The sequence below is a fragment of the Ptychodera flava genome, chromosome 21, assembly GCF_041260155.1.
Source record: "Ptychodera flava strain L36383 chromosome 21, AS_Pfla_20210202, whole genome shotgun sequence".
In the NCBI taxonomy this organism is placed as follows: domain Eukaryota; kingdom Metazoa; phylum Hemichordata; class Enteropneusta; family Ptychoderidae; genus Ptychodera; species Ptychodera flava.
In genome coordinates this window covers 29,794,750-29,819,866 of record NC_091948.1, presented here as the reverse complement: position 1 = coordinate 29,819,866, position 25,117 = coordinate 29,794,750, and the positions used below count along the sequence as shown (strand labels likewise).

The 25,117-nt window shown below is 36.1% G+C and overlaps 2 protein-coding genes across 3 annotated transcripts; one reads left to right on the top strand and one right to left on the bottom strand.

Annotated features, from left to right (window-relative positions):
* The first annotated feature begins 608 nt into the window (after positions 1 to 608).
* LOC139121976 (E3 ubiquitin-protein ligase arih1-like) lies at positions 609 to 14,706 on the top strand. 2 transcript variants are annotated; one of them, XM_070687313.1, is made up of 12 exons: positions 609 to 1,152; positions 3,840 to 3,983; positions 4,418 to 4,501; positions 4,840 to 4,932; positions 5,296 to 5,351; positions 6,065 to 6,238; positions 7,051 to 7,093; positions 7,635 to 7,784; positions 8,520 to 8,630; positions 9,345 to 9,605; positions 10,840 to 10,952; positions 11,507 to 14,706. In XM_070687313.1, the coding sequence occupies exons 1-12, from the start codon at positions 922 to 924 to the stop codon at positions 11,586 to 11,588; spliced, it is 1,542 nt and encodes a 513-aa protein (XP_070543414.1). In that variant the 5' UTR covers positions 609 to 921; the 3' UTR covers positions 11,589 to 14,706. The 2 variants fall into 2 exon arrangements, with proteins under 2 accessions (XP_070543414.1, XP_070543413.1); XM_070687312.1 differs by having other exon boundaries at positions 8,520 to 8,636.
* A 525-nt stretch (positions 14,707 to 15,231) lies between these two features.
* Positions 15,232 to 24,581, bottom strand: LOC139121978 (uncharacterized). The gene is made up of 10 exons (XM_070687314.1): positions 24,456 to 24,581; positions 22,116 to 22,167; positions 21,669 to 21,727; positions 21,275 to 21,357; positions 20,508 to 20,581; positions 19,462 to 19,532; positions 18,593 to 18,699; positions 17,900 to 17,964; positions 17,207 to 17,298; positions 15,232 to 16,425 (listed from the first exon to the last, which is right to left on the bottom strand). The coding sequence occupies exons 1-10, from the start codon at positions 24,523 to 24,525 to the stop codon at positions 16,262 to 16,264; spliced, it is 837 nt and encodes a 278-aa protein (XP_070543415.1). The 5' UTR covers positions 24,526 to 24,581; the 3' UTR covers positions 15,232 to 16,261.
* Positions 24,582 to 25,117: the final 536 nt, after the last annotated feature.

Genomic DNA, 25,117 nt, shown 5'->3' with positions numbered 1-25,117 from the left:
TAAAGGAGAAACTTTGTAGTTTGCTTTGTGCAATTCAAGGCCGCAGCAGTCTCACATTCCACAAAGAATTTGGAGTTCAACAATGGCAGAATTATGCTGCATACACACAAGCAGAATGTATTTCATTATTCTTTGCCTGATGTTTTGGCATGTGCGGCTCAGTGCAGCTATTGAAAGTTTGTTGAAATAGCTCAACAGTCATGCTTTAGAAGAACAATGCTTATTTTTGAAATAAATCACCATCATCTGTGGAAATAGTATTTCGGTCTCAAGTCCTGTATAAGAGCTTGTTGATAAATTGAAAGTAAAACAGAGAAAAATTGTCATTTCTGATAAGGTTTGAGCTGTTCACAACAGAATATAATGTCATGCCACCTGGTTGCTGTTGTCACCAATAAAACCGTGTCATGTGCTAAGATGACAAAATTATACAGTAGGTGGCAGCATTAAACTTTTAGGTGTTCTAGGAACGTTTGCATGTCTAGGCATGGAACTAAATTAGCCGAGGAATTAATTTTTCAGTGACATGACAATCACAGAATTTATGTTGATGTTCTTTTGTCTTTGGCCGAATGAATGGTTACTCCCACAATGCATGGCGACAATGCATTCCGAAGATGACATCATCTTCGGAAGCCGTATAGTTTTTCCTGAGAGAGAAAACTAAGGGACGAGATGAACAGGTTTTCATTGCTACCTTGTTGTTTCAGTGTGTTACTTAGTGTATGGTGATCAAGGTTACCTTTTAAGTGGACTACATTTGTGGCAATGAGTCAGTTCGCATTTATACACCCGAACATGACGTCATCGGCATAAACACGAATGACCAAGCAGACTGTTCAATGTAGATGTGTGTTGAAGCAGTGTGAGTGGTGTAGTTTCAAGAACAAATAATTCAGCGTAGGAGAGGTTTGATGCGAAATGGACTCAGATGAGGATTTCATGTATGATGATGACGAGGATGCCGAACCTGAATCAAGTGATGTCGATGAGGATCACTTTGATATTGGATTAGGAATAGGGGAAGCAGAGACGTCAGAGCATCACGATAGAAATGACCAAGAGGATGAATTCCCGTTCGAAGTTTTAACGCCGGATAAAATTGTCCAACACATGGTAGACAGCATTAAAGAAGTAAATGCTGTTGTTGAGGTACAGAATTTTCCAATTGTATCAGAATGACGTCTTGACCCACGCCGGGCAGTCGAAATGTGAGGTTGACACTGCAAAAAAAAATCCAAGATGGCGGCTACCTATGTCTATTACTGTTTTGTTCGTATGAATCAAATATTTGGAATTTTCTCGATTTTACCGGAGACTTGCCCCACCAGGGGAAGGCGATCGTTTCGTATCATTTAAATTTAAATTCCACTTATCAGTAACAAGTGATCTGTCCGTAGGCATTTGATAGATACAAATAACTATGACGTATGGAAATTGACATTCAGCGTCAATGAAATTGAAAGGTGTGAATGGTCACAAAGTGTCGTAGTTCATCACTTTCCCTGTATCAAATATATTCCGATCATACAGTTCGCACTTTAATACTTATACTAAAACCCTGATTTGCAGTAGTGACGTCTGCTAACTTTACCATAAACTTTTAACCAACATTGATATGATTTCAATAAGCCCCCAACTTCACTGTGTGGAGCTAATGACTATATGATCGAAAGTTTTGACTTTACAGTCTTTAAGAAAATGTAGGTATTGAACTTCAGTGTGTCGTTTTGGAACAATCTAACTCTTGAAGGTTAGGAAATGTAGGATTGTTTCAGACAAACAGGATCCTTTGTTTAATGACTTGCTTGCTTCCTGGTTTCCAAGACCTAGAAATTGTTAGCTTGCAAATGAAAAGTCCTACATTATTACCTGATGTGTATGGATGGTTTACGAGATGGTTGAAAAATATGGTATGGGGATCAGGATATTACAAGAAGAAAGCAGAGCATTCCGATACAATTCCAGATTGTGCATCAGCTTTATGTAGCTTATGCATCAAAAGCAATAGTTGCTTCATGGTCACAGAAATAGGACTTGTAAAGATGAAGTTGTCAGTAATATCAAGTCCAACTTCTGGTGGAATATATGATTAAAAATACTTTTATAGCACAAATTTTCATCTGATATGAAATCCATGACTTCATTAGTATCCTGTCTGTCTTCAGCTGATTATTTTGATCATGGCAGGCAAATGAAACAATACTGTTCATAAGTGATGGAAGATTATGACAATAATGTATTGGCTGACAAGACCAAACTTTTGAAAAAGTTGGGAAATTCACATCGTTTGATGGACATGTATGCATGTTTACTTGACTCACAGACTCGCTGTCTTTAATAACCTTATCCTGTCAAGTTCACATGTCACTATCAAGTTGGTAAAAATCAATGAGGCATAACATGTTCCATATGTTGCATTTAACAAACTTGAATATTGAAGTTCACTGACAGCATAGATACTACCAACCAGCGTGATATTTACTTCTGCAACATACCATGCCAAGCAGGTGAAAATGCTCATGGATTTTGGTACAAATACAATATACATATTGCTATTTACTAACTCTCCAGATGGGGAGGTGATAGGCTTGGAAGGATAAGCCTTCAATATCAATCCAACTGAAGACTTTAAACTGCTGTGAATTGAAAATATGTGGTTTGGAAAGTTTTCCATGACAAGAATAGACAAAATCTTATATGGGGTATCATATCGCAAGTAGTGTGTCTTTACAACAAATCTATACTTTACGACAACCGTACTCGATATTAAGTTTTTTGTGGAGAACAGTTGGCCAGTAGACAATACACAGTTTCAAAATGATTATACAAATTTGTATGAGAGACCAATCACCCAGAAGAAGGAATTTATGACAAAATTGCAGATATTCAGTTCCCAATAAATGCAATTATGTCCTCCTAGCAAAAAGCACAGACAAAAACACCTGTAGTATGTAAACTGGTGGCAGATTGGGTATTGGCAACAGCCATCAGCAAAAAGATCACAACCCAAGCCTGATTCTACTTGGCCTACCAGTTTCTAGCTGAATTATCCATTAGTCCATTAGCTTTAGTAGAAGCAAAACACTACCGATACTACCTGTGGTCTGTAAAGACTAACCAGCCCATGAGCTCTGAGCAGTGGATTAGGTAACAACCAATAATTAATAGTAGCTGTAAGTTTGATGTTTAAAATAAAAAAACATCAATATTCAGGCTAATAATTGGCATGGAACAGATGACATATCGAACAAAAAGGAACTGGAAGATGGTTTTGACCACAAGGTCCTTTAACTTTAGGCATGCTGCAACTTTCACCAATTCAACTCTGCCATTGTGATTTGTAAGCTCATTGAAAATACCAGATCATCATGTTTTGTTCTGTATGGTGCATGATCTGATCATTCATACATTTGCATTGAATAAATTCTGTTTGATAAAAGAACATTGCTGTTCAGTCTCAAGGGCAAATAGGCAAAATGATGAATTGAATCTGGTTGCTTTCAGTACTTTTTAACTACATGTAATCATTGCCTTAGAATTTACTAGGTGCTCACATTTAAATACTTTTAAGTGCAATCTAAGTGCAATCAATATTTTTGCATCATTTACCTGGCCATCAAACATAACTAGATAACATTTGTAGTCTGGGATATCAAGTTGATGGCTTTACCCACCCATGAATGAGTAATAGGTATACCCTGAAGTGATTTCTATTGCCAAACTTATATGAAAATGAATTGATTTTCAAAATGAAACACTGCATGTCATAACTGAAATATATATGTTGTGTACTATTGAAAGTCACTCACAAACATGTATTTTCTTTCTTTTTATAGATTCCGGCAACCATTACTAGAATTTTACTGAATCATTTCAAATGGGACAAAGAGAAACTAATGGAAAGGTACTATGGCGAAGACCAAGAAAAGTTGTTTGAAGAAGCCCACGTTGTCAACCCACATAGAACAGTTAAACCTAGGGTAAGATGAGGTCATTGCTGATAATGCATCTATTCTAGTGAAGCTAGTATTTTCCAGAAGATGTTTTCCATTGCCTTTGAAAGAATAGCAGCGTCTTCACAATGTCTATCAAATTACCTTATTGTAGCCATATTCTGTATTCCTGAATTTGTCGTCAGAACATACCCACAGCTAATATTGTACACTTACTTTTTCTCATACCTTGTCTCATGTGGAAATGTTTCTTATCACATTAAATGTTATAGTGTACGTTTCACAAGCAAGAACTGCAAGAAATGTGTTAAACTGAACAAAGAATGTTGGTCGTTACAACACAGCTTACAAGGATTTCTGTTTACCAGTGTTGCTGTGTATGAACACCAGTAACTTTTCATTAAAGTTCCCTAATCTATTTACGAATGAGTGTACTGAACTATGACTATTCTTTGTTTCAGACCCATATGAATACAAGATCATCATCTGCATTAGCTAGTAGTGATGTTATATGTGAAATTTGTCTTAATACAATTTCTTTGGCGGTAAGTAAACCTCTGCTTATCATATGAAATGTATAACAATTTGATTGTATCTTTTGAAAAGTTTGTGTACATGCTGTTACCTGGTATAAATATATACTATAGATTGTTATACTGCTGAATATTTTGTTAATGTTATGTGTAACATGAATTCAGCGTGTCAGTGGATTTATCTCAATCTGTTTCATGGAGTTTGTTAAAGAAATAGCAGAGACTTGGTTCTTGCCAGTTGAAGTGTTTGGTTTTGTACATACACCAGAATTGAAAAGTGTACTGTATTGTGTCTCAGCAAACCAGTTGTTCCTTGATCCTAAAAAAAATGTTTTAAATTATTTTTTCAGCATTTAACAGGGTTAGAATGTGGTCATAAATTTTGTGTAGAATGTTGGACGGAATATTTAACCACAAAAATCATGGAAGAAGGTATGGGACAGGTGAGCTTTGCAAATTTACTTACTGTTACTTAATCTCTGGTATTTAAGAGTGTTACCGAAAGAATACTTGACTACAAACAAAATATACATCATCAAATTTGTCATACATATACAGTGTATTGCGATGTGAATTTCAGATAACGTATATTTCACTTTATCAAAGTTATTTCTCTACTCACCAATATTATTTCCATGTTCAGCATACCATACTTATCTGCTCAGTTACAAACGAGAAAATTTCTTTATTTTGGAATTTGAAAACTCAAAACTTTGAAAGAATATAGGAGCAGCAATTTTGAATTGCCAGTATATGATTCTGATGATTGTTTTTCTAACTGCCCCCTTTCTTTGTGCTCATTACAGACAATTTCCTGTGCAGCTCATGCTTGTGATATTTTAGTAGATGATGCCACTGTCATGTAAGTATCAAGTGACATTTGTACAAGGAACATCAGTCTCTGTGAGAAGTCATTTTATCGTCACCGTATTGTCACCGTACTTCCAGTTACATCTGTCTTCTCATTATCCATTGTAATAGTTGTCACCAACTAGTAACGAAACCCGTCTATCTGCATCAGTCACACACAGTGCAATTTGAGACAATGCTGTATATATGGCAGATGAAAGGGCGTCTATGATGTATCATCAAACAATTTTCCAAAACCAACCTGTGTTTCATGTCCTGAGTTACACAAAGGGTTGTCATCACTCACAATACAGTCTATCAACAAGGCAGCCTGGAATATGTCACCATATGTATCAATTCGGGGGTCATCCCATCGCTCATCACTATATTATATCATAACTCATCACATGGCACCTCAACCATTTGATATGAACTCAACAGGGATCTGGTAATCTGTAAAACACATGTTGTGACAACATACAGACTACATGCAGTGTATTAAAGATGATAAAGATGGCAAAAATGAGAACAGTACAACAACAAAATAAAAGTGACAATAATCATGTGGTACCGACAGGGTTAGTAACTACAACTAGAAACAAAATTTGCTAAACATAGCATCATTTGTTGGGTCAGTAGTTGTATTTAGTCAATTCTCTCAGGACTTTGAATGTTTGTAATGTTATGGTGCTATATGATGACTGTCATTGTTTGTTCTATTTACAGGAAACTAGTCAAAGATCCTAGAGTAAAGTTAAAGTACCAACACATTATCACCAATAGCTTTGTAGTCTGTAATCGGTTAATGAAATGGTGTCCAGCACCAGACTGTCCTAATGCTATCAAAGTTAGCTATGTGGATGCAAAACCTGTCACCTGTTTATGTGGACATACCTATTGGTAAGTAATTTACATATCAAGTTGTCTGAAATAAAGGAATCAATCATATTTCAAATAGTATTGAATTTCAGGCTAATTTAAATGAACTGAACTGCTAGATATTACTGTAACATTCAGTTGTCATATTTGCTGATGAAAGTCTGCTACAGCTTTTATGGTCTACACATTTTTTCAGTGTGCAAAATACATATTTTATGTTTATTGCTACAGACAGAATGAAGTTACACTGTGATTTGATGGTACACAGCTGATGAAGTGATGGGAGAATCTTAATGCATGTTTCCCTTAAGGTAGAACACACCTCGGGGACAAACATTGGGACTCTCAAACTTTTACAATTCTCTTCTGATATACCACATGTGGGGGCTCATTTTAAAGCTCTTGGTGAAAGAAAACTTTTCACCGGCTTACTTTTTCAAAATTTGAAAATTTTTATTTTTCTCCATAGAGTTAACACAGGGATGGCGGCCATTTTGAATTTCTAATATCGGTAAATCCTGGGTTATTTGTTTCTCTATTACCAAAATTTGCACGGTGACCCCCTATTTTTATTCTTGATTTTGAAAGAGAATGATTAAAAGATTCCTTGAGGAAAGTTAGAGCAAAAGTTTAAGTCTTTCACTTTCGAGGTGCATACTACCTTAACAGAACTTGCGATATTGATTTAGAAAAATCTGTACAAACAGTGCATTCTGGCCACAGGGATGCTGGATGTTTCAGTTACAGTTTATGTCAATGTAAAATACATAAAAGTAGCAGCATTTATGGCTGCTATCTCCAGTAATTCATATTTTGCATTATTTATTTTACAGCTTCAATTGCTCAGAGAATTGGCATGATCCTGTCAAGTGCAAGGTATGATATGATTATAAAACCCCAGTGTCTTGTACACACAGAACATTCCAATAGTTTGCTTTATGGACGGTGTTTTGTGCTCAGGCTACTGATTTTAAAATCTGATGGAGACCTGAGGAATCCCAGGAAAAATGGACACAAAAAATCTGTCCATTATTGTATGTCACTTAAAAACTTGCATGACAAGGTTTTACATCAGAACACTATTAACTACAGCTTACTGGCCAACCGTATGTGTATTTTAGCATCCACCTCTTTCAGACTACCTGCGCCTACATGTGCTTTCATGTGACAGCCACTTCTTAACGTTCATGAAAATTTGCCATTTCTGTCAGGCTATGTTAAGTTTGCATATGCTGCAGTAATTGTAATATAATATGCATATGCTATCATAATTCTAGCACTGCCATCTTTGATCAGATTTCTGAAAATATCCTTTTCTATTATTGCCAACTTTGACACCTATTGTTAAATTTGACAAGGAATAAAATCATTCAAAAGCCAGAAGTTTTGATGAAGTTTTGTCTGTGTTTTCTCACAGTGGTTAAGAAAGTGGATAAAGAAATGTGATGATGACAGTGAAACATCTAACTGGATAGCTGCTAATACAAAAGAATGCCCAAAGTGCCATGTTACCATAGAGAAAGATGGTGGATGTAACCATATGGTATGCAGAAATCAGAACTGTAAGGTAAGATCACGGCCCTGTATCAGACCAGAGCTGTTTTACAATATTTATAAGTAGTGACATCATGATTAACCAATCACAAAGTGTACACAATTTCTTCAATGTGTGTACACGTTACAAACATAGAGTGGAAAGTGGATTTCATGTGTCAGTGTACCATGTTTGTGGCAAGAGTTCTTAAAATGTAGAAAAGCCTACTTGACATGACTGTTGTTGAGTATCAAGCAATTGTAGAAACAGTAATAGGTGACTGTGTTGGATAACAGTTACTGCTACATATTTGTATGCTATGTTTGAACAAAGTCTAGTGACTTGCAAAGTCAGGGAAGGGTGTCAAATTGATTAATCCTTCTCCTGCCAAGTTTATATGTCAGCATCAGGTCATGTCGGTCAAAATCAGTGAGACATAAAAAGCCCCATATGGTTCCTTTAACAAAATCTTGAATATTTTAAGGCCCCAAAACATCTAGATACTGTAAATATTATATATACCGACCTAACTTGCTATAACATACCATGTCAAGTAGGTGAAATACAGATTTGGCTCAATACCACTTTACACTGATCCAGCAGATGGGGAAGTGATACTCTTTGGCAGGATTAGGGTTGATAATGCTGCTTTCATCTTTCTGCAAAATAAACCACAGTTGTAATGCCCCCAGTTGTCGCCATAAAGAGACCAGCAGATTACAACCATAGGACTCTTCTAATTCTTGAATTGTTTTCTGTTTTCCTCAGGCTGATTTCTGCTGGGTTTGCCTTGGACCCTGGGAGCCTCATGGTTCTTCTTGGTATAATTGTAATCGTTACAATGAGGACGAAGCTAAGAAGGCCAGAGACGCCCAGGAGGTGAGTGTAAGATAACATTTATTGTTTATTATGTCAATAAAAGACTTCAGTTTACTGGATCTATGGAATCATGGAATATAAATTCTCCATGAACACTTTGAGATTTGTGTGAAATGTATACAGCCTATCTGCTTCTTTCTTTTTCACAGTATGTATGTTAGTGGTAAATTCTGTCTCATGCACATAAAAGTTATTACTTTCTAGTCTCAGCAAGGAGAAGGAAACATGGATCCAATAAATTGTTGTTTTATTTACTCTTGAGTACTTACTTCATCTATTCTTCTATAGCTTGTAAGAAGCAAAAAACAGGCTGTTATTGTACGTCTTTGAGTTTATATGAGATATGGCAATCCAATAGGCTGGAAAGTAATCGTACAAGTATACAGTTGACTCTGAAAGCTAACTATCTTTCTGATGTAACTCTGCTTTCAGTTGTGTTCTACAGTCAGCTATCAACAAAAACCACATATCATGATCAATGGGATACGTGCCTGGAGTGGAATGAGACAACTAGCATAGTGGGAAAAAAGGACCAATGTTAATCATGAAAAATATGTTCAAGCAGTTTTTCAGCATTGTGGGGGTAGACTAGTAACAAACAATTTTGGGAAAGTTCCACAAGATTTGAGTTGCTGGTCACAGCATTTCTTATCATTATTCACAAACTTTGAATTCTCTCCGCAGTGTGATGCATGTCTGTCGTTTTCATTGTAGAAATCAAGGGCAGCTCTTCAACGCTACTTATTCTATTGCAATCGCTACATGAACCATATGCAAAGTCTGCGCTTTGAAAACAAGCTGTATGCACAGATCAGAGCCAAAATGGAAGAAATGCAGCACCATAACATGTCCTGGATAGAAGTACAATTCTTAAAGAAGGCTGTAGATGTTCTCTGTCTCTGCAGACAGACTCTCATGTACACATACGTATTTGCATACTATTTAAGGAAGAATAACCAGTCAATTATCTTTGAGGTAAATATGAAAGCATCAAAATAACAGATTACATGAACTAAGCCAGGATATTTGTTTGTTAGTGTGTGTGTTTGTGTGTCTGTGTGTAAATAGACAACTATATACTGTTCTTGTCCAAGTATAGCCCCTGCTCGTGTAGAAGCCCCTCCACTCCTTGTAGAGGATTCGAAAATATTATACATCCTTGTATACTATCACCTGTCCTAGTTTAGCTCAATTGTGAAAAGGTGAGGATAGTATAATGGACCGTTGCTGTTGAGTTACCAGATCAAAGAGACAAGTAAAAGGTGTTAAAATAATGTGACATTGAAGTTACCAGCTTCCGGTAAGGAAAGGGGGATGGTTTTCCCTTACCTTATGATTCTGTGACCCTCTGTCGCCCTGGTACCTAATGCAACAGTCCTACTCTAACCTCTGTCACCCACCAGTTTCATTTCTATTCATTTCCACGATGTTGGTCTTCATCCTCTAAGTATACAATATCATTTGTATGAACCAATCATCTTTTCATATTTTAAGAGTTTTACCTGTGACTATTACAAATTTCCCTGCTGTGTTGTTGCTTTGGCTCAAATGGAAATTTCACCAAAGAGTCACGTCTGTACTCAGGGATTGTGTAATCAGTTTTATATGAAACAGTGATATAAAGTACTCTGTCATTTTGGCTATGAAATCGTCTGAGGTTTGCTGTCTTTTGGCTCTGGCTGCCTATCATACACAGTATCAATGTGATAATGGCAAGCCAGTTTTTTTGTCTGACACAATTTCTTTGAATGTAAATAAATTTTTGAAAGTGATTGAAAGTGCGAGTGGTGTTCAGTCATACATGAATTAGCACAAATTACGCATGTGTGGCAGAAAACCTGGGTTGCTCGAGTATAAGCAGCCCCTCTCCTAGTATAATGGCAGTTATTTGTTGCTAAACTAGGGAGTTATACTCGGACAAGTACAGTAAAGGGCTTATTCAGCTGAAATCTCACATTGAAGTGAAATGCATTTTATAAAAAATGTTTACTAAGTGTAATTATACTTATGCAACTATTGTGTTAGTTGGTGAAATGTATCTCTCAGCTCCAGATGTTGTTGCTAAGAAGAGTCCGATACTCTTAATGAATTTTTGTAGACCATAAGCTGCAGAGAAAACAACTTAAAGATTGTTTTGTCTCTCTGTCATATTTTTTTCTTACAATTGGTATCAACTAATGGGATTTCCACTCTTTTTGACATCACCTAGGAAAATCAGAAAGACCTTGAAAATGCGACAGAAACCTTGTCTGAGTATTTAGAAAGAGATATTACCCAAGATTCACTAGTAGATATCAAACAGAAAGTGCAAGATAAATATAGGTAAGCTATCATGTAACACCTTGAATGATCATTTGACATACCCAGAGGTACACCAACGTTTGTCTAACCCAGTTGTTGTCAGTAGTTTTGTCAGACTGATGTTCATGAATTTGGGGGTGGCAGGATTCATAATATGAGTTTTGAAACTGATTAATAGTGGCTTTCACACATGTAAGTCAAACAGCCTTCCTCACAGTATTAGGTGTATATGAATGTTGAGTGACATTTGACACTCTCATTTAACCAATTGATGTATGCTTTGTCTGATTATACTGGAAGGAATATGAAACTATTTAAGGGAAATGCTTGACTATTATCATTGTTTAAAGTTTGATTACAGTTCTTTTATGACAGGGACATATGACATACCCTTGTATATTTACTTTTCATTTGTAAGTGCATCAAATTACAAATTTAAGATCATGTTGTATAATTAGCATATTATCAATGACAAAGACAACCAGACAGTTACAGCAAGTTTATGATCATGTTTACTGTTCCTTTGCAAAAAACCATAATCCCTGCATTTTCATCTCAACTGTGATCTGTTTCAGGTACTGTGAAAGCAGACGTAAAGTATTACTAGAACATGTACATGAAGGCTATGACAGAGACCAGTGGGAGTACATTGAATGAGACAGGATCATTATCACCAACACTTTGCGACTTGTTTCGTAACTGGTAATTACAGAAAAACATAAGGATGTGTATTCAGCTTTGTCACAGCTTTGCCTACATTTATGTACAGTATATTGTATAGACCGAACATTCAATTTTCAAGATAATTTTCTTCTGGTGTGTCAAGTAGGAAATATAAGTTACGTAACGTTCTCTGTGAGGACTTGCGTACTTCTCACAGCAGCAGTCTCTCTTGTTCTCTATACTTGATTTTATACTATAGGATATTTAATTAATTCCATTCTTGATACCCTATGAATATGAAAATTTACAAGGGGGGTAATTGATTCACCTGTCTGTCATTGTATGTGTCTTGCATAGTATTTAGAAGTTCTGTATTTATGCTTGGAGTAGTAATGGTCTCAAAAAAGCGTTTTATCCAATGTCAGCGAGCAGGTTGGGTAAATCCATTACCCTTGTGACCTTTGACCCACTTTCTCCATGTGCAGTGATGCTCTGCCCATATCCGAAAAGTCTTAAGGAGTTTTACAGATTCAATGAGCGTTTGTTTTTTACAGCATTAGATATCAATTGTGTTCCTTCTGTTTTGAGATTTTTGTGAAATGTTGAGGGTTGAAAAGTTTTTACTTTTATGGTTTGCATAAAAAAAAAGGTTAAGGCAGAGAATACGTGCATGCAACTTGCCGTGGAACACATGAAGTGACCACAGTGCTTTAAAATTTGGTTTCGTTTACATCTTTCCAGTTTCAAGTGCTTTATATTGTGTTTTCTTTAATTTCAAAGCAAGATCATTTGACTATGCGCATTCCTTGGGGAACCAGGTCTTTTCTTGTAGCTAATATGTGCAACATACCGTACTTCAAAGAAAAAATGGCACACTGCTATGTGAAGAGAAAAATCAAAACACTGCAGCAAAGTGACTTAACTGAAATCTGTTCTCTTTGTTTTTAGGAGCATTCCTGTCATGAGAATGTCATTATTTGAGTCAAATTTGTTGGCATCTCAAAGCACACAACCTTCTACGTTGTTTGACAACTCAAAAACATGTCAGTTGATCAAGTTTTTGATAGAGCTGTGTACCTGTCTCTATTTGCTATTTATCTAACAAATTGCTTTTATCGGATAAAGTCACACTGTACTGAAGTTTGACCACTGAGTAAAGAGAGGAATCATAACAAAGTGTGTTATTCCCATCCATTTTACCATATAAAATATACCAAATTTACATGACAAAGACACTGATTATGAATTCCAATTTGACTAAACACTCTGATTATGAAGTCCATTTTGACGAAGTACGTGCAGCAATGTACCACTCATCTCATGTCGTATATGCCAGGGTTTGATTCTGATCACATGACCTTCACACCCAATGATTACTGAAAATATATTCCGCCACACAGTTCAAGCGATAGGACCGACAAACATATTGTAGTCAGAGAAGTATTTAAAATTGTCCCTTTGTTTGCTGCAGTATAGATGTGACCTTATCCACTGAAATAGGAAATTTATCAAAAAGAGGAGAAATGGGTCAATGGTAGAATTCAACTTAGCTTACCATAGTTTGACAAAGGTGTTTTCTCCAGAATGTGTATTTATGACAAAAAAGCCAACTGTATAATTTTGAACATTATGTTACAGTCAGCCAATGATTTTCGTTGTATTTTTAAAGGAGTTTTCTGTTAGTTTTTATACTGTATGCAAAATATTGTACTGTAACAGCCCATATGAAGAGAGCTGCCGACTACTATGATAACAATATGGTGCTATCTAAACCTCACTGTAAAAAATCAAATCATCCAAAAGGTTGAAAAATCTAGAATAAAATAGTTGATCCTTTGCATTCAGAAGTTGCCCCAACTTTGTATGTTACACTGCAATTTTTTGGAAAATTGGATCCAGGAAATTAGAGTGAAAGATGTAAAAAATCAAGGACTTGTTAGTGGTCAATGCCAAAGGTCAGATGATATGCATGGCGTCTGGGGAATTCAGCATTTCTAGTTTCAAAAATTCATAAATTGCGTTCATGTCATGAGTAATAATCATACAATAAAAGCATTGATCTTTTAGTGTTTTTTGGTTTGTTTTGTTTATTGGGAAGGCAATATGAAGCAGCTATTTGGAAACTTTGTGTTCTTCCCCTGTTATATTGATTTTTGTAAAGAAAGGTCTACAGTCCTGTCATGGACTCTGCTACATAACTTAATATCAAGAAATTGGTGTCTGCCAGGTTATAGCTTGATGAGATGATAAAGAAGCTGACAACGTCTGTGGGATAAACGTGAACAATACCAAGTGTCTGACAAAATATTGTGATGAACCTGTAGTGATTTCATACCATGGTCTTGAAAACCTCCTCAGAAAATGGTTGTGTAAATTTCATGATATGTCAAACCATAGACCCTCGAGGGTCTATGGTCAAACTGCATAATTTTGGTCAAAATTGAGGAACTGTGTACTGAAATTTCCAAGAGCCACAGGTTCAGTGTCACCAACGATAACAATGTTAGCTTAATGTAATATCACAAATCAACCTGCCTGGTTCGGTTTTTGTCTAGCTTTTTTGTCATCTCTGAAGATGAGTTATCTATGTGTTTTATGTCTTTGAAATTGGGCATTGTCTGGTTTCAGTAATTCTCAATTTAAAGTTGTGTTTTTTTAGGGAAAAGTGTAACTTCTTTATATTTCCAAATTTAATTTTCAAGGGAAGGGAAAAGGAGGAACAGTATGCAATTTTCCTCTGAATCGATACCAAAAACATTAAAAGGAAAAGTGCTGTAATAAACTATGAATAATCATTAAAATATTGCAAGTTGAAATCATCTCTTTGAAAACTGACTTTTTGGCAGTGACAGATGTGAGTCACATGTGTTTTGTGGACAGCTCATTGAGCCATACCCAACATCATATTAGTGTGTGTTAGATTAGCTTTTTGTACAGCTCATGTAGTGACTGATAGTCATATCATCTAGATGTAACATGTATGGCATTATGAAATTTAGTCCCGAGAAAAAAATGTCACCGCAGTTCAAGTAAATTTTTCAACAAAAAACTTTTTGTGAGGTGTAATCTTTCAATAAACCATAACCCAAGGCAGGATGCAGCGTTAAAGAAATTGTACCTTGTGGTCCAGTTCTTCCTGAGATGATACCATATACAAACAAATACACTGTATTGTATATGATAGATGTTCTGCATGCATTCATTGGGGGCAGTGCATTTCCACATAGCCAGTAGCTCAGCTCTACATCAGGGACAGTGTGCTACCACACAGCCAATAGCTCAGCTCTACATTAGGGACAGTGTACTGCCAAACAGCCAATAGCTCAGCTCTACATCAGGGACAGTGTATTTCCACACAACCAATAGCTCAGCTCTACATCAGGGACAGTGCATTTTCCACACAGCCAATAGCTCAGCTCTACATCAGGGACAGTGTACTACCACACAGCCAATAGCTCAGCTCTACATCAGGGACATTGCATTTCCACACAGCCAATAGCTTAGCTCTACATCAGGGACAGTGTATTTAGCACACAGCCATAGCTCAGCTCTACATCAGGGACAGTCTAGTTCCACACAGTCAACATACCAGTAGTGAATGCTAGCAATCACCAAAAACACTAGCCTAACAAGTGAATTTGTCCCTGTCCACAAATTTATTTCTATTGTACAAATTACAATTCTTCAAATTCTTGTTACTGTATCGATTTGACATTGGCTTCCCCAGGAGTTTGTATACTTGTATTTTAAATTCACAGTGTTTCTTGGAAAATATCCTGTAAAATAATACATCTGTATCCCAGTAGAGATATTAACAGAAAGGAAGTCTTGTCTACACTCTCTGAAATTATATTAGCAAACCCATGAACAAAGTCTTTGAATTTATAGGACTCATGCAAAGTCAAATGTTCCTAATACCATGATTCGTTTATATCTCTAATACAATAAATCTTACAGTTCAATATGAGTATTTAAGTAAGTCAAAATATCATAAAGACTAAAGCACCAGAACTACAAATAATTTGTGTACATACAACCTGGATTGCTTTAATAGGTTTTTTAAACCAAAGCATCAGATAACAAAATGTGTAATTGTCATATAATAGGCAAATCAGAACATAACAGCACTACCCATACACTGTGGTCAACAAGGTGTTAAAAGTGTGCTATTCCAGCTTTCTGGGACATAATCGTTTTGTTCACATAGTAAATAATTTGCTGACTTTGTCAGCATGCTGGTATGTTAGTAGGCAAGAATGTGATAATGGCAAGTTTTGTGATCCGGGTAATGTTGCTATAAATTTGTTGCTACAATAAATTGACAAAAAATAATACAATTTCCCCATAAATCTCTTCTCACCAAGAACAAACATGTGTCCCTGCAATCAATAGACTTAGAAAATATGAATAATGAGCTCCTGCCTAGTGTCTAAAATCAGACGTCATTTCCCCTTCAATAATTGATTTGTGAAATAATATAGTAAACATGTATCCCTCTATGAAACTGTGATAGCTATTTGTTATCTGTGAACAGCTGCACCAGCCAAGTTCATCAAACAATTATTTCCAAAAATATGCCTGGAGTTAATGTGTTCCAAGACCATTTTAGCTATACAGCATTTGTCTGTACTTGAATGGTGTAGAGTTAATGTCTAGAGTCTAGTTAGTCACTGTGTTACAGTCAGAGTTTGAGACGCTTCAAATTTGTCACTTGGTGAGAGTTTGTACCGTGATGTGACATATCCAGCTTCAACGCAAAGCATGTTGGGATACTCATCATCACCGAAGTCTGACATGGCCTTGGCTTTCTCCATCCAGGGGTTCCACACAACTGTAAGAGACAAAATGGACACATTCAAAGATTAGGTCATTGACTAATATGTTCTGAATTGAAAGTGTTTTACTAACTTGAAACCTGAGGCATCTACTTTAAGATTTGTCTTGCATTGTTTGCTGTTTAGAATCCTGTCAGCAGTTCACATTTCCAACAACCTATTTCTGCAGTTTCCCCACTTTGGCCAGGTTCAAATCATACCTGTTGTCAGATTTCGAACTTTCATTTTGGAAGAAGGGAGGGGGTTTGAGATCAAAGGCTGCAATACATTTTGTATTTTGTATGTTATGTAATTGTTATCATCAAAGGTCCTATAGAAAAGAATTTTGTTTACATCACACATTTAATAGAGGCTTTTTAATGTATATATTTTGTGGTCTTATTTTTGTTCAAAGATAACAGATATAGTGTTTTGACAGAACATTTTGTCATACATGAAATCTCAACATCACACAAATAGCTGAAGTGTTAAAAATTATTCATCAAAGGTGATGAGAAAGTTGTCATCTTTATAAAAATGCAAAATGAAGAATGAACTAAAACTGCTATGATTGCAGATTAATTATATGCTGATCATCAGAATTGTCATTTAACAATCATCTGTATATTATCTTTACATTAAAAAATTTAGCCATTCCTCAGAGATACAAACACTTGTAACCATTAATTTGTTTTGAATGCATGACAAAACTATATTTAGCTAAAAATTTAGAAAAAAGGTAAAGTCATGTGAATAAATTAATGTTAATTAATAACCCTGATTGATATTGATATTTACCTGTGTCTGGAAAATTGGATTTCTTTAACAAGATATTCTTGCCAGCAGTTACATTGCTTATTGTGTGATCAGGTGGAGTGTTTATGTATACCCTGCAATAAATGAATATAAATATGGTATGTCAACTTTAAACAATTACAGTGAATTTGTATTTATCTATACAGGTTTTCATTACTCACTTTGCAACAGTGAAATTACACAAATGATGAGCAAAAAGAAATCTTCCGCAGTAAACCTGAATACCAGTATATGTATTCTTTGCACTGACAGCTTAAAAACATGATACGTTCTTTGCAGTGACAGCTTAAAAACATGATACGTTCTTCAATACTTCAGAACATTTGATTTTCAAAATGGCAAATTACTGATCACTTGATTTCAACGGAATGCTCTTGGTTTGTATTTTGTGAAGAAAGGTTGGGAATTAATCACATTGACGATGCAAACTTTACTTTCAGACAAAATTAAGTGTAGCACACCTCTGTAGCTTTCTAAATCATGGTGTGAAGGAATACATTCATTTATGATTAGACTATATAGTAATGACTATATCGTCAAAATTTTTCTGGAAAAGTTGAAAACAAGAATCAACAAGTTGACACAAAATATTCTTGATGAAGTTTATCATGCATATACATATAAAACAATGAAAAATTTAGGGCAGTTCACATTGACTGAAGTATATGGGCTTACCTGTCATAATTTTCAGCCAACGACACAAGATCTCGGTCTTCTGTGAAAGTCTGTCCATCACGTACCTAAAGTTGACAGAATTTAACACACACTCATCTGTACTACCAAATGCATTGTGAAATTATTCAGGCATAAACATCAGTTTGAGGGTTCTCAGAATGTACAAGAACACACTGAAGTAGTTCTACTGCTGCAAACAGTGGATACTCGAGTGTTGACTTTGTTACTGTGGTACAATACAGTAGGTATCATTCCATTATACAAAAATGCACACAAACTCTGAGGCTTTGTTGCATTGGGAGAGTTTGTATTTGCCATCCTCAGGTATAGGGACACAAGAGATTTTGCTGGCAGACGTAGGAGACCATTATTAAATCATGGCTTACAGACATTGGACCAATGTTTAATTTAAATTTACATTAATTAGCATACTGTTGCATTTAAGCCTATACACTTAAAATCAGAGTTGTAATGGTGTTGTGGTTTACTGCATTTATAACATTTGAATGATGTGTTTGTCAGTTTCTGAGAATGCAAACTGAAAATTTGAAAAAGTCTGGCCCCCACATTTGTTATGATGATGCACTGACACACTGACTAGTACAAAATTACATTTTAAGATCCACAACTGGAGAAGTTCCAGCGTGTCATTGTGATCTATAAGGTAGAAATTTGTTAATAGCGGAGATGTACTTTATCTGAATACTGGAGACCCTTTAATCCTGATATGGTTGTCTTGGTAACATCTGGTACATGGAAGTAAGTGTGAAGAAGGCAGGTGAAGTCAAATTCATCAGGACCTGCAGATAAATACACAAATGTTATAGTTACACAGTGATAATAGGAGTGACTAAATTTTGATGATGTGTGTATCTTCATTACTTTATCTATAAACTTAAACAAAAATTAATTTCTGTTTTAAAAGGTATACTGTCACCTGTTCCAATTTTGCCACAGTTACCATGGAAAGAGAAAATCTAACCAATCACAGCTTTTAAGCGGGTGGCGCTTTTTAAAACAGCGCCCTCACATGGGCATTTTGAATACCAAGGAACTCCTCTGACTTTATGACTGTATACCTTTAATTCTCCTCCCTGATGTGAACACACCATGCATTGTGTACAGTATACGCACTTGACAACATGAATTCTACTCCAATGCAGTGACTTTGTTTTTCTCAAATGAATAAAACTTAAATACCACTGTTGCTACACCTAATACCGACAAATTTTCACTTTTATTGTATCTATATCCAATAAAGAGAAGTGGTGATTAAAGATGGAACGGGAAAAATAATAGGATTCCCAAGTTTTCTTACAGAATTATTGTGAAACGCTTATTATCAAGTAGAAACGATCTCACTTTGTTTGTTTTATACTTTGCCAAAGTACAGTGTATAGTACAGGGACACCCTTTGTCTTTTCTATTCTTTCCTTCCTTCCTTCCTGACATACATACAAGAATACATCACAAGACTTTCATGCGAAAGTTTAAAAACTCTCCAAGAAAATACAGTACAAGGTTGTATGTACACAAACTCTGTTGAATAGAATCATACAGACCTGTGTTTTCAACAGCAAAATCCATCTGAAACTCACACTGTTTTAGTGTCAAGGTATATGTCACCTTAAATCTGAAACAAATAAGTATGAACTGGCAAATAATCTTTGAAAGACTGGCAGGTACACAGGTGCATCATAAAATTTACCATGCATTGCCTTTTGCTGAAAGGTAAGAAGTTGGTCCATCTCTTTGTTTCATTGTTTTAGACATGATTTTACCAGTAATTATTTTATTCAGCTGAATAATTTGGTTATTTGCCTCTAGTCACAAGTTTTTGTGTGTTCTTCAAATTCTATACAAACCAGAATTGCACCATTTATGCCACCTTTTCTTGTTTTCAAGATATGAAGAACCATGGTTTTTGGCTACATAATATGAGGAATATTTGTATTTTAAATGCAATTCTAGTTTTTTCAACAAACAGCGCCGACTATGGTCTGATATTAAGGCCTGTGATGGCAACAGTCATTGCACTATCAGTTCAATTTCCTGCTAATTGGTAAATTGATAATTACATTAAAAAGATAAATATATAAATAGATGCATTGGATATTATGTTTTTAAGAAGGCTTGAAATGACAATGAAAAAGACTATACTGCCGTGTGGGCATATTAGTTGGCAAAGTGACATCAAAACACAAAAACACAATGTCAATTACAAAGTAAAGAATGATAAATGTGTCCCTTTGATATAAGTTTACAAATTGGGATTAGTGCTGTATTAGTAGTATTTCAGTCATTCCAAAAGTCTGCTTTTTCATGTTGGTTTAGACAATTAATTTAAGCCGAAATTGCAGTATGACTAAGTTAAATAAAGTGAGTTTGGATTCACATGATCATGTACACATAATGTTACCATCAACACATAATGTATTCCCTGTCGTATGTGAAATAACCTATGGAAAGTGCAGAGTTCAGATGTATAAAAGCTTAAGTCATGATTGTGTAACGTCTGTTAAAATCCATATAACTTACTATTCTACCAATATGAATACTAATTCTACAGACAACAGCCATGTACAAAAGAAAATAACTGTCGACTAACTTGTGATTCCACATCTTACGAGTGTTATCTGTATCTTCCAGTGCCAATACGGCCGACACATCACCATTACTATCCTGTACATAAAACAATATAGCACAAAGACTTAATGAGAGCATATGACCGAAATAAAAAATTTAACATTTCTGAGTATTCTATGGTGATTTGCACTATAAACTTGTCAGCCAAGGTACATGCAAAATTCATGTAGATAGCATATGCGGAGTGACAAACAATGATTTATAATCACTTCAGGTTTGAATGTACACTAGATGTAGGCCATGGGCTCAACACTAATAGTCAAACAGAAGTGATAGCAATTTCTTCTGCAACATCATTTATGGTAAAAAGTTGTCGCCTTTAGATAAAATTAGATTCAATCCTACATTTCAAAAAGTGCAGGCATTTACCTTTTACGGATCTCTGTGATTGAGAAAATACGTCAATGGCATTGCAAGGCTACTGAAGTCTTTTCCTCTTTATGTCTTTTCTCACTAATACAATTTGCTGAATTTATTTATTTACCTTAAAAAATGTAACTATAAAATGATCGCAGACTCAATTTCAAGATCTCTGAAAGACTACACTATAACTATCTGCTTTTCTCTTTTCAGTTTTTATAGAAGTCATGTTATTTATATATCTTGGTAAAGTGTCTCTTTGCATAACATTCTCTGATTTTTGATCTTACAATTCTTCAGAAGAGTAAACTAAATCTGATTGGAAGATGAGAGTGTAAGGTGTGGTCATGTGACGGCAGCAGATCTTACCTTTGTTGGGGATTGACTCAGAGTCCATCTTGAGATTCTGGCAAATCCGTGCTGTGGACCTAGATCCCATGGTCCAAAGTTAGCTGAAAATATAGAATAATTATCGTTGAAATCAGAGATTTTGCTAACAAATGTAAACTTCCATAATGCTAAAGATATCCTATCTTCATCGAGGTTTAGTGTGTAGTATTTATTCTGGAATAATATGTGAAACCATTGATACACCACTGCAATGTTCATAAATGTACATATCATTTTGGGAGATTTCACAAAATGTGATGATATCAAGTAATCTTTTGATACAGCTAGTGTCATCAATAGATACTATATCAACATGGATATCTAGAAAAAAACAGTGGGAAACAATAAATGGAGAAACATAACTGGTACTTACGGAAAACTACTGGAATTCCACCTCGGATGGCTTTTTTATTGTCATATACAGCCTGTTTGCTGTGGAAAGAAGGACACTTAATTACTCTTTGCTATCACTTTTTAATATAAAAGAACGATAAAACCTTGCAATCAAAACATTTGGAAGGATGTTATGTGCATTTTTCTGTCAATTTAAGTAATTCTCTGATACCTCATATTTTCTATTCTGTACAGTACCATAATTTCATGATTTTTTTAACCGATCTTGGTATGTATATGGTGACCTGTTTGATTTCCCGTTCTGTCAAAAATCTGACAATATCTACAGCGTACTTAAAGTTTTGACTCACACTAGGGTACCAAAAAATCTTACTGGAGAACAGGTGAAATACTGCTATTGTTCTAAAGCCATGAAACTATGTTTTTAAATATTAGCAAACATAGTGATATAAAAATCTGAAGATACCTGACAAATATCATTTCCTGTCCACCACATTTCCATGATGTCACAGTAGCACCTGAAAAGATAAAAACATGCCGTGAGAAAACACAAGAATTTAACAGCTAGTTTGTCTTCTCAAAAAGTTTGTGAAGTTGCTTCAGTGAATGGTGCCACTAACATGAACTTGTACACGTTGATCTTTTAAAACAGCCGGTTTTAGATTGAGCGTGTTTGAGTATGTTTCTGTGAGCCGTGCCGGAAGTTTGTAATGGCGGCTCCAAGAAATGTTTCTGGAACGTGATCGATGTGTTTGAACAAATACCAAACCCCACAAACGACAAGGTTAGTGTATAGTGTTTAGTCTTCAGTAGTGATAAATCGGTACGAACAAATGCAGTAAATATGTGGGATTTCACATCAAAATGCCGTGTCATAGCGACACACTAATATTTTGAACTCTACAGGGCCTTCATCATTGTAGCTCTACTGGTGAGCGAGGTTGCAAAACCCAAAACTCAGCGACCGCCTCACTGTAGAGCTACAATTTTGCAACTAAAAGTACTATCTAAGTTATATATGTCTTGTACTTCAGAAAAAAATATTTTCTGTGCTCAGTTTTTCAGAGTTTTGCAATTCACAATTTGCATACTCTCTCCTGATTGTCAGCTGGTGCCATTGACCCTGCCAGAGTTGGATAAATTCAAGTCGGCTTGTACTGATAAATCCAAAAAGTTCACGTGCATTTAGAAATGAATCAACTTAAGAACTTGCCCTATAGTTATATGGCTCTATATGGTTCACCTGATAAGGGGTTAGTGTTGAACATCTGCGTCAGAACTATGCTACACATGTGTATTTTTACTATGTGCATTCCTAATAAATATGTGGCTGTATGATAATTTTGTGGGCTTGAAAATTTTTGAGGGTATTGGGGGGATCTGAAACAAATGAGATTTCAATCGCGATTCCCCCAGCCCATCCCCCCCCCACCATTTTTATTGAAGGATATGATAAAGGATGATATCACAGGCGCTCCTTAGCTGGGTAGTCTGCTAAGTAGATCGATTTTCGGATCGATCTATTGATCCCGTAGTCGATATGCCCGCCACTGCAACCTAAATACTCACAAGGTGTGCAACACAGTCACTCAAAAAACACACCACCCGATTTGTAAACTGGCCGTGCGCTCGCACAAAACATTCAGAACTACACTCCCATATACCTAGTTGGATCACAAATTTAACCATCTCCTCAAAAATCACGCCGATGAATGTGTTACTCGCGTCATCTTGAAGAAATCGGCTGTGTTTTGTGACCAAGCGCGGTGAAATGCGGCCTGCAGAACGATTCTACCATATGACGTCATTTTTTCCACTGCTGATTGGTTCAACTATACTACACCAGTGACGTTTTGCCATGACCTTTGTTTTGGCCGTTGATTAGCCAATCAGTAATGGAAAAAATTACATCATACGGTAGAATCATTCTAGGCCACATGTCACTGCGCTTCAAAACACGGCCGATTTCTTCAAGATGATGCGAGCAACACATTCATCGGCGTGATTTTCGACGAGATGGGTAATTTGTGATCCAACTAGGTATATGGGAGTGTAGTTCTGAATGTTTTGTGCGAGCGCACGGCCAGTTTACAAATCGGGTGGTGTGTTTTTTGAGTGACTGTGTTTGCACACCTTGTGAGTATTTAGGTTGCAGTGGCGGGCATATCGACTACGGGATCAATAGATCGATCCGAAAATCGATCTACTTAGTAGACTGCCAGCTAAGGAGTGCCTGTGGATGATATGCACGTATTAGGCCTTACATACTGGCCGGTCTGTAACACAAGAAAAGTGCAGTTTGATTTGACAATGCATTGCATCCTCCCGACACAGACCAACAGCGGGACAATGTTTCTCTTCCTGGGGTCTTGGGTGTAAATGTTCCTGTGCTTGTGTTAGAAAAAGAACGGGGATCACCTTTAATGTTTTTTACTTTCGGGTTTTTACTGGACAATTTTATTTCTGTCATGAAGGTCACCATTTCATGTCACCATTTTACTGTATGTTTGCGAGAGGGGCTCACTTAAAGTTTTATTACAAATGTAGCAAGAATATAATGAATCCGTTGTTGAATAATATCAAGCGCTCGACAACACACACCGCGTTGACGGTATAGGGAAGTATACCCCGATACACAATGGATGACTCGTCAACTACATCGTTCGACTGTTTGTTCAAGTTGATGAGTCTCAATTTGCCGGGGAAACAGGCATATTGTGTAAGATAGCTCTGCGTGGCAGGGCTGTGTGTTATAACGCCGGTAACACACAGCCCTGCCACGCAGAGCTACAAGAGTGTCTCTTACCGTGCAAGTGTACTGTAACTGAAGTGTCTTCACTCCTTTCCAAAACAACCAAATCAGCATTCTCTGCCATAGCGAGTGCTTGTGTGGCAGATAACCTCTGACCTTACAGAATAAGTTTAACATGTGTCATACTAGTATCACCTGATGTACACGTCGGAAGTCGCAACCGCGCAGTGAGTGAGTGGAGGAACCGGGGGAGGAACATTGCGGCATATGTCTGATATGTTATCGTACGCTGAACACTCCACGCCTCTGTGCAGTAGACCACTGTTCGCATGGTAACGGTTTCCACGGTCTGCAACTCTACTACATATGCCACCTTGACCTGTCCCAAACACAGAGGGACTGTGTCCTAAACAAGCAAAATATCCAACCCAAAATAATTACAATGGCATGAAAGTTAAATTTCCACACACACACACACACACACACACATATATATAATATATATATATATATATATATAATATATATTATATATATATATATATATATATATATGTATATTATATATATATATTATATATATATATATAGTTTGTGAGTGTATGTATGTATGTATGTATGTATGTATGTATGTAACGGTACAGTGATTGCCTATGGTACTTGTAGAATACAATAAATTAGCGCTTTTCGAGATATCGAACCAAACCATGCTGGCG

Bases quoted from the DNA above. Each gene is read 5' to 3' on its own strand.
- LOC139121976 (XM_070687312.1), top strand. From the start codon at position 922: ATGGACTCAGATGAGGATTTCATGTATGATGATGACGAGGATGCCGAA. The intron at 4,502-4,839 runs GTAAGTAAACCT...TTATTTTTTCAG, and splicing joins TTAATACAATTTCTTTGGCG to CATTTAACAGGGTTAGAATG. The intron at 9,606-10,839 runs GTAAATATGAAA...GACATCACCTAG, and splicing joins ACCAGTCAATTATCTTTGAG to GAAAATCAGAAAGACCTTGA.
- LOC139121978 (XM_070687314.1), bottom strand. From the start codon at position 24,525: ATGGCAGAGAATGCTGATTTGGTTGTTTTGGAAAGGAGTGAAGACACT. The intron at 22,168-24,455 runs GTAAGAGACACT...TTATCTTTTCAG, and splicing joins AGTTACAGTACACTTGCACG to GTGCTACTGTGACATCATGG. The intron at 21,728-22,115 runs GTATCTTCAGAT...TTCTTTCCACAG, and splicing joins CAGGAAATGATATTTGTCAG to CAAACAGGCTGTATATGACA.